Source organism: Chelon labrosus (assembly GCF_963514085.1).
Source record: "Chelon labrosus genome assembly, chromosome: 12".
NCBI classification, from domain to species: Eukaryota; Metazoa; Chordata; class Actinopteri; order Mugiliformes; family Mugilidae; genus Chelon; species Chelon labrosus.
The window spans coordinates 28,024,086-28,032,318 of NC_140345.1; the positions used below are offsets into that span (position 1 = coordinate 28,024,086).

The 8,233-nt window shown below is 44.7% G+C and overlaps 2 protein-coding genes across 2 annotated transcripts in view; one reads left to right on the forward strand and one right to left on the reverse strand.

Moving 5' to 3' along the window:
• The window catches only part of mtmr11 (myotubularin related protein 11), a 31,449-nt gene extending 26,405 nt beyond the window's left edge, over positions 1-5,044 (forward strand). The window contains exons 15-17 of the mRNA XM_084557681.1: positions 51-269; positions 703-1,020; positions 3,194-5,044. Of these exons, the coding sequence (XP_084413807.1) occupies positions 51-269; positions 703-1,020; positions 3,194-3,652 (996 nt within the window). The 3' untranslated portion in view covers positions 3,653-5,044. The remainder of the gene's footprint in view (positions 1-50; positions 270-702; positions 1,021-3,193) is intronic.
• An 84-nt stretch (positions 5,045-5,128) lies between these two features.
• On the reverse strand, positions 5,129-7,507 carry LOC311497401 (uncharacterized protein). The gene is made up of 2 exons (XM_084557694.1): positions 7,139-7,507; positions 5,129-5,917 (listed from the first exon to the last, which is right to left on the reverse strand). Exons 1-2 carry the CDS (start codon positions 7,219-7,221, stop codon positions 5,584-5,586), a joined length of 417 nt encoding a protein of 138 aa, XP_084413820.1. The 5' UTR covers positions 7,222-7,507; the 3' UTR covers positions 5,129-5,583.
• Between the last annotated feature and the right edge of the window lie 726 nt (positions 7,508-8,233).

Genomic DNA, 8,233 nt, shown 5'->3' on the forward strand with positions numbered 1-8,233 from the left:
TTTTTATGAAAGTAACCGATACACATGCTGGTCAATTCATCCCTCCCCAGAACCTCGGGCAGTCCTACACTCCAGTCAACGGCTGGAGGGATGTGCTCCATCTGGACTCTTCCTCAGATCCGTCCGACCCTCCTCTGCCCCCCGTGTGGGACTGGGCCCTGCAGTACAGCAAGCAGAAGCAGGACCGTTTCACCCAGCCCGTCCCCCCGACTCCCCCGCTCCAACCACTGCTCAACGGCAACCTCAACACCAACCCAGACACACACAGGGTAGAACTGCTGCTTCTTTTACACGATGCTTCACACCCTCTAGTGGTGGATTTAGTTAGAACTGAAAATAAAGCTGGTGTGTTGTGTCTGCAGCTCTTGGCACAGCAACAGAGATGGTGTTTCTAGAAAGTAGCTCATTTTTCATACAGTTTAGTGGGTGATCTGCATCAGTTTATTAACGGCAGATTGTCTCTTCTCCTCACAAACACTGTTCATTCTCCACATTTTTAACAACTGCTCCCTCGTGTGGTAGCAATAAAACATGAATCCAATTCAAACTGGAACAGCTTGAACATAAACTAAAGTCGTTACAGTTGAATAAAAACCTACAGACACCATCACGCAGGAAAATCACTAGTTTCTGTTAATAAAATCTACAGTGAGTTTAAGTCAAAATCTAGACTGACTGTTTCTTTTCCCTCCTGTCCATCAGCTGGCCGACACCATCCCCGGCTCAGTGTTCCTCCTCTCTCGCGGCACCTTCTCCTGCCCTGCCAACCTGCTCCCCTGGCGCAGCAGCAGTTCGGGCATTTACAGGAAGAGCCACCGGAGGGCCCCGTCCTCTGAGAATGTGCCCGGCCTGGAGAGGCTGCTGAAAGCCTGGTCCCTGACGGAGTTACCGCAGGGCCTCGCTTCCACGTCTGGACCTCAAGGACCACTTGACCCCTACGAGCCCTTGCTGCCCCTCCTCACGGCACCCTGCCTGGGCCTGTGGAGGGAGTGCTACCTGCGGGGGGCGCTCCACGCACAGGTATGTAGAAAGTGTTCTGTAGGTGCAGCTTTCCACTCAAATTCAAGAGCTACTGGAAACTATTACATTTAATCGTTAAAAGCTCAGTCTACAAACAACAAAACCACCGTAGTCTAGTTATTTTTTAGTGTCAAACCGCAGATGTGTCATCAGTTTGTTGAGTGGGCAGCAGATTTTCCCAAATTTGGTCCTGTGATACTTCCTGAAGGCTTCCTGCTCGAATCCTCTGGCGTCACGACCACTCACTCAGTGAATGACGTTGTCTCTTTGATGTGCAGATCAGCTTGAGCATTTATTTGATCGACTCCCAACAGGGACGTGGTGCAGCCTCCGTGATGTCTGTGCAGCCTCTGCCAGTGTGGTGTCCATGGTGATGTTAGGAATAGTTGAGGGCTGTGTGGGCAGCGGCAGCAGTCGTCTATTTTAAGGAGAGCTGTGGAGGAAACGCATCAAGCTCAGGTTAACAGTTCAGAGAGCGCTCTGCCTTCTCTTTCACACACATTTAAATCATCTGCTTCAGCTAGAAAACGAGCATCAGATCAGCCTCTGGTTCATTATGTGAAGAATTAGACCAACGACCTGTTTAACTCTGCTTTAATCAAACATGACACTTCACTACAACAGAACTAGGGACGTCCCGATTCAGGCGTTTTTAAAATGATCAGAAAATGAGGTTCATCTAAACAGAATCCATGGAGTCCACTCAGTCAAAGGCTGCACCCAAACAACAACAATAAACACTGAACGTTTAAAAGAAGAGAAAAGTTTCCTGGAGACAGCGTCAAGGAGAAACATCTTCCAGAGAGGGTTAGGGAGTTTATGGCAGCGTTGGATGACCAGAACATTTCTGGAGTAGAGAACACAAGGTACCAGCTACCCTCTCCACACTACATTAACTTTGACTGAAAGATTTATTGGACTGAATCCAGTCCACTCTAGGAGAAGACAAGGAAGACAAGGACAGACTTTAGGACGCTACAGGAGACCAACTCTAGGAGAAGACGAGGAAGACAAGGACAGACTTTAGGAAGCTACAGGAGACCAACTCTAGGAGAAGACAAGGAAGACAAGGACAGACTTTAGGAAGCTACAGGAGACCAACTCTAGGAGAAGACAAGGAAGACAAGGACAGACTTTAGGAAGCTACAGGAGACCAACTCTAGGAGAAGACAAGGAAGACAAGGACAGACTTTAGGAAGCTACAGGAGACCAACTCTAGGACATTTAAGATCAGATCAGGACTCACAAACTCTCGATTGGGACGTCCCTAACCAAAACCAACTGTACACCCCTCAAACATGGTCAGTGTCTTCAGGTAGGAGGCAGAATCTGTTGCAGGGCTCTTAGATGCATTAGATTGAACAGTGACACCAAGAAACTGGTGGAGTCAGACAGAATGGAAAGTACAGGAAGAACTCCTCTTACTCCATTTAGGAGCATTTATTATTGTTATTCCAAGCTATAACTAACTATAAAGTCACATCATCATCATTATATCATTTGGAGATATGTAGCTTTCATGAAATATAATAAATAAAGTTTTATTTTGGATGTAACTGTCGTCAGTGCTGCATATTCAGTCTTTGTACCGATGGTTTGTTGACTCGTCTGAAGTTGTTGTTTCTTGTGTCAGAATGTGTTGAAAACCTGATGACTCACAGTCACAAGTTACAGTTTTTCTCACTTGGTTTTAAATTAAATGTGAACGCAGCTTCATCTGAGCCCACTCATCATCACAGCTAATAGAAAACAACCATGAATGTCTCTGGTTCTGGACGGAGGAGTGAGATGAATCAGGTTTTAGATTCACTGTCGATGCATCTTAGAGAGATATATTCATTTATGGTTTAGAACCTTTGACTCTATAGAATGGTAAACAAACACATGTGTATAACTCACAGCTAATTAATAAATGATTAAAGATGTGGAGCATTGGTCCCAACCAGCGTCCAGTTGTCTTTCTTTAACGTCTTTTGGATATAGCATGACCTGGGTGACTTCTCCAGTTCTAGTTTTAAAAGTGAACTTGAAATACTTTTGGAGCCGTCCTCTAGTGGACAGTAGAGGAACTGCAGTGATCGTCATTTCCTGAGTTGTTTTGACTTTGAAAAGCCAGAAAGTATTCATATTTTAGTGAGTTCTGGCTGTGACCCTTGCTGCTTTCCATCCTCAGGCCTTCTCCCACCCTATCTCCTCCAACCACCTCCACCCTGTGGAGCGTCTGGCCCAGGAGGTGCAGCAGCTCAAAGACAAGCTGGCTCAGGCATCGGCCGCCACAGACCCCAGCCCGTCCAAGACGACGGCCGAGCCGCGCAGAACCGACACCAACCTGAACCAGAACAGCAACAACGGCACCTTCCTCTTCCCGGCGCCGAGGCCCCAGGGCACGGCCGGGCCCAGAGCGGCGCCCCCTCCTACCTCCACCAAACACCAGACCTCCTCCAGGGGCCCTCCCCCTGCCTCCGCCCCACCGTCCAGGCCCGGCCACAGAGACGCAGGAGGCAGCGGCAACAAGCACACCTTCCTGTTCGGGCACTCGTCCGTGACAGAGGCTCGGCCCGAACAGCGCTACTACGCAGCCCCCGGCAACGCCAAGCTGCCTAAGAGCAACGGGCCCTCGCTGGCCTCCTGAGACCTGGCCCCTCCCCTACTCCAACCAGATCACCTGCCTGGTCTGTGCAGTATGAACCCAACATATCCCTCTGTGGGCTCAGGAGCTGAGGGCGTCCACGCCTTTTAGTAAAGTGACTAGAGACATGAGACATGAAATGATCAGTGCAGGAGCTCCTGACTCTGCTACTGCTCGTCTGTACTGTATTTAAAAAGAAAAACGTGGCAACTGTTTTGTATATTTGTTAAATGAAAGTCCTGGTATTTCTGTTACGGAACAAAAAAAAAAAAAGGGACAGTTAGTTTAGAGCTGAAGACGCTCAGTATGTGGAAATGTAGAGGACACAGTCACATCAGCTTCAGGACAGACAGACAGACAGACAGACAGAGGACGCTTTAGTTTCCATTTTTAGCTTCTTATCTGCGGCGTGAACTGATAAAAGGTGACGTGTGAGCTTTCAGGGGATTTAACCTCTGAACTGTGTGAACGTTTGTCTGTGCATCTTTACATCCTTCAGATTCTTATTCTATCACGCTAACGTTCCTGCTGTCTGTCTGTCTGTCAGTCAGCTACTAATAATATTAACAATAATAATAATGATTTCATAAAACTGTCATTTTTTTGAGCTGCAGCCGCTCTGACCGGCAACTTTAACGTGGAATTTAGGGCATGGGATCTATTTTGGTACGGCTCTGTTCTCATATCTGCTCTGGAGCAGAGAGAGGCCTAGATTCAGATCATTAGCCGGCGGTGGGAATCACTCAGCACGGCCGAGATCATTTCAGAGCTTTAGTGACATAATCTCACTGCATCTGTCAAGTATTTCATCGATCAGTCGTGGAGGTCGTGCAAGTGATGTGTGAATCAGTGTTGGAGGCAAAGGGAAGCTCCCTCCCTTCCTCCCCCATTCCCTCTCTCCCTCCCTCCTGTGTTTACTTTTTTTATTTCCCTGCCTGCTGCCGTCTGGTGTTAGTATGCAGCCAGCGTTCAGGTCAAAGACTCGTTGTCAGAGGGACGAATCCAAAATGTTTCTGCACCTTTAAATCCAAACAGGTCGTGGTTCGTTCCATGATGTGGGGGCGCTGGCGTCACTCCCACGGACGGACGGACGAACGGACGAATCAGCACCCAGGAAAGAGGATGTTTTGTTTTACTCTGCAGTCGTGAGACGAGTTCCCGACGCCGAGCTTCTCTCGTCATGTCAGAAAGGTACCTCACTCGATAAGCACTATGAATTATTAAACGGTGTAAATATTCATCACATCTGTGTGGAGCTGTCCAGACGTGATGCCGACGCGTTGACTCGTCTTCCGTGGAAATGTCAAGCTCCACCTCATCGTCCATCCTCCACTCACACCTGTCGCTCTCTTTCTCTTTAATTTAATGATGTTTGGTACGAAAGTGACTTCAATTTGCCAGATGTACATATTATTATTATTATGTTTTTGTATTAGCATGTTTGGACCCTGATAAATAAAAAAAAAAGTGTCACTCATACACAGCTGACAAACTTTATTTTTTTTAACAAAATAAATATCTACATATGATCTGGAACACGTAAAAGTAGCATGGCACTGTACAGGAAATGAATTAAAATCTTAAAAACCAGCCTGCGTACAAACAGGAGTAAAACGGCTTCATGTGCAAAACGAGGCGTTAAATATACAAAAAACATGTTGACGTCCTGCAGGGAGCTCCACCTGTCCTCTTCAGTCTGGAGGACACCTGCATGCTGTCTGTTAAAAACACGAATGACTTCACTTTGGGATAAAACGGACTAAAGGGTCTGTTTGTGGGTTTGTCTCTGGAGACGCATGGACGGACGTCGCCGTCATGCATCGTCTCGTTTTAACCTGAACACAAGACGACAGAGACTGAACGAAGTAGACGAGCGTTAGTCCGACGGCGGCAGTCACAGCTGATCAAGTCCAACATCGCCACCGGAGCTGTCTCTACCCCGACCGGCTCCCGTGCTCCGTCCCCGTGACCTGCTGCACCACGCAGAAGTACCCGGAGGAGGACGGGCCCAGGCCCCCCAACTGCCGGATGGACTTGCAGATGGGGCAGGGGTAGTCGGACAGACCCTCGATGTCCTCGAAGGCCAGGTTGACGATCTGGTCGCAGCAGGAGTCGCAGTAGAGGTGGCCGCAGGAGAGGCGCTTCAGACGGGCCTCGTAGGAGATGCAGCACTGGCAGTGGGGCAGGTCGGGCCCCAGGGACAGGGAGCCCGTCAGGGAGCTGCTCTCCAGGCTGCCGGCCTGGCTGGAGCTCAGCTTGGTGGGAGACCTGAGAGAGAAAGAGAGAAATGATTTAAATCAGGTTTAAACTGGGTCATTTCTGAGACAAGAATACTAAATATTCAAGATCCCAGCTTCACACATGTTGAGGTTTATGGTTTTATAAAGTTTGTAGGACAAAAACGATTTCAAGGTGTTAAAAATATCTGAAAGATGCAGATAAACTAGTGATTGAATTCAGTTTCCCAGAGCAACGGTTCAGTCTCAGAGACCTTGGATGGTAGAAAGTGTTGTGGTGTTAATTAGAGCTCCAGCTCAGTGTTTATGGATCAAGGCTAACAGTTTCCCCCCGCTTACAGTCTTTATGCTAAGCTAAGCTGAATGCAGTTCTATAGCTTCATATTTAATTTACTAATTAATGCTTTAAATAATAAATAGTTCAATTTATGAAGGCTTATATTAAAGTGAGACCTAGAGACACCAGGAGATTTGTTTTATTGTAAGAAAATCCTCTTTTTTCTCTGACGTTTATCAAAATGAATCAACTGATCTCATCTAAAACCTGAAACCTGCAACAAATAAACCACATTATCAGCCACTTCTGCAGCTTTTAAGCCAAAATATGAAACATTCATTCATTTCGTGCTGTTGCTGTTTAATTAAATCCTCTCCGGTTTCATTCCGCCCCAGTTTTCTGCAACCATTTTATTTTCTTCTTTTAAATCAACCACAGGAGAATAACCTGCAGGTGAAAATAACCATTAGTGGAGACAAAGCAGTAGCAGTAGTAGCAGCAGCAGCAGGTTTTTCTGGTGGCAGACGTGAACAGATTTGCTCATGAGAGGAAAAAAGAAAATAAAAATAACTGGTAGAACCTGAAGTGAGCACGGTTTAGGGTGGAGTGTCACCGGTTGCTCAATAACAGCATCAACACTGACTCAGGTTTGTCCTGAGACTCATGACCTGATTTATTTGATTTAATCTTTAAATTCTATTAATTTATCAGCTGTTCAACATTTTCATGAGAGAATGAATGAGTGCACACACACACACACACACACACACACACATAAACACTCAGGAGGAAACCTGTTGTCATGAAAACTGAAGTGAAGACTGGTCACATTTACAGATAATCTGTGTGTGTGTGTGAGGAGATAATAAGGCTGGTGCATGCTGACATAATGATCTCTAATGACACCACACATATATATATTTATATTCATATATATCTCATTTAGTTTTTGGAGGCTGATCGATGAGAGCTCACCTTGACGACGATGAGTCTTTGAAGCAGTCGAAGCTGAGCGCTGCGAGGATCCTCCAGATCAGATCCATGCCGGTTCCTCTCATGGTAACATCCAGACCTCAGCGAGAGTCATGTCTCAGAAAGACAGGCTCTTTAAATTGAGGACAAAACGCTGCTGCTGCGCCTCCTCCCCCTTCTCTCTCTCTCTCTCTCTCTCTCTCTCTCCCTCTCTCTCTCTCTCTCTCTCTCACCCACGTTTTCACACAGACTAAAAAGGATGTAGCATCATCATCATCATCATCGTCGTCGTCGTCCTCTGGCATTTGAAAGGAGATAAACAAAGATTTCCATTTCGTGCACGCCTTCAAAAAACGCTTTCGATGGTTTCTCCTCCTCCTCCTCCTCCTCCTCCTCTTCCTCTTCCTCTTCCTCCTCTTCCTCTGCAGCTGAGGCGATTCATTTGCATCAATCAGTGAGAAACACGCCAGACCGGACCTCACCAATGAGCTGAAAGTGGAGCAGCTGACTGGAAAAACACTAGGAAATAAAATAATTAAAAGGCAGAACAGATTTACTGCATGGAGCCGTCTATTTTCACTATGAAATAACAATATGCCCTGCATTTTTTATTATATATTTTAAATTATTCTTCTCTATTACTGTTTTATCTTGTAACCAATAAAATTGATTTTTAAAATATATATTTGTAACAAAGAATAATCATATTCATTTAGTTGTATCTTGTTATGTAATATATTTTAATAAGAATTATTTTTAAATATTTTAAAACGTACGTTAATAAGAAAATATTTCTATTCATGTAATTTTTAAAAATGTGTCCATTATTTTTTATCTTGTTATGTAATTTATTTTAATTAGAATTATTTTAAAATATTTTTAAATGTACATTAGTAAGAAAATATTTCTCTTCATTTAATTTATTTTATAGTTTCATTATTTTTATCTTCTTATGTAATATATTTTAATTAGAATTATTTTTAAATATTTTTAAATGTACATTAGCAAGAAAATATTTCTCTTCATTTAATTTTATTTTATAGTTTTATTATTCTTTATCTTGTTATGTAATATAATTTAATAAGAATTATCTTTAAA

What these genes read in the sequence shown, in the direction of transcription:
- LOC311497401 (XM_084557694.1), bottom strand. Translation starts at nt 7,221, where the DNA reads ATGAGAGGAACCGGCATGGATCTGATCTGGAGGATCCTCGCAGCGCTC. An exon ending in AAAGACTCATCGTCGTCAAG is followed by an intron (nt 5,918 to 7,138) that starts GTGAGCTCTCAT and finishes TTTCTCTCTCAG; the next exon opens with GTCTCCCACCAAGCTGAGCT.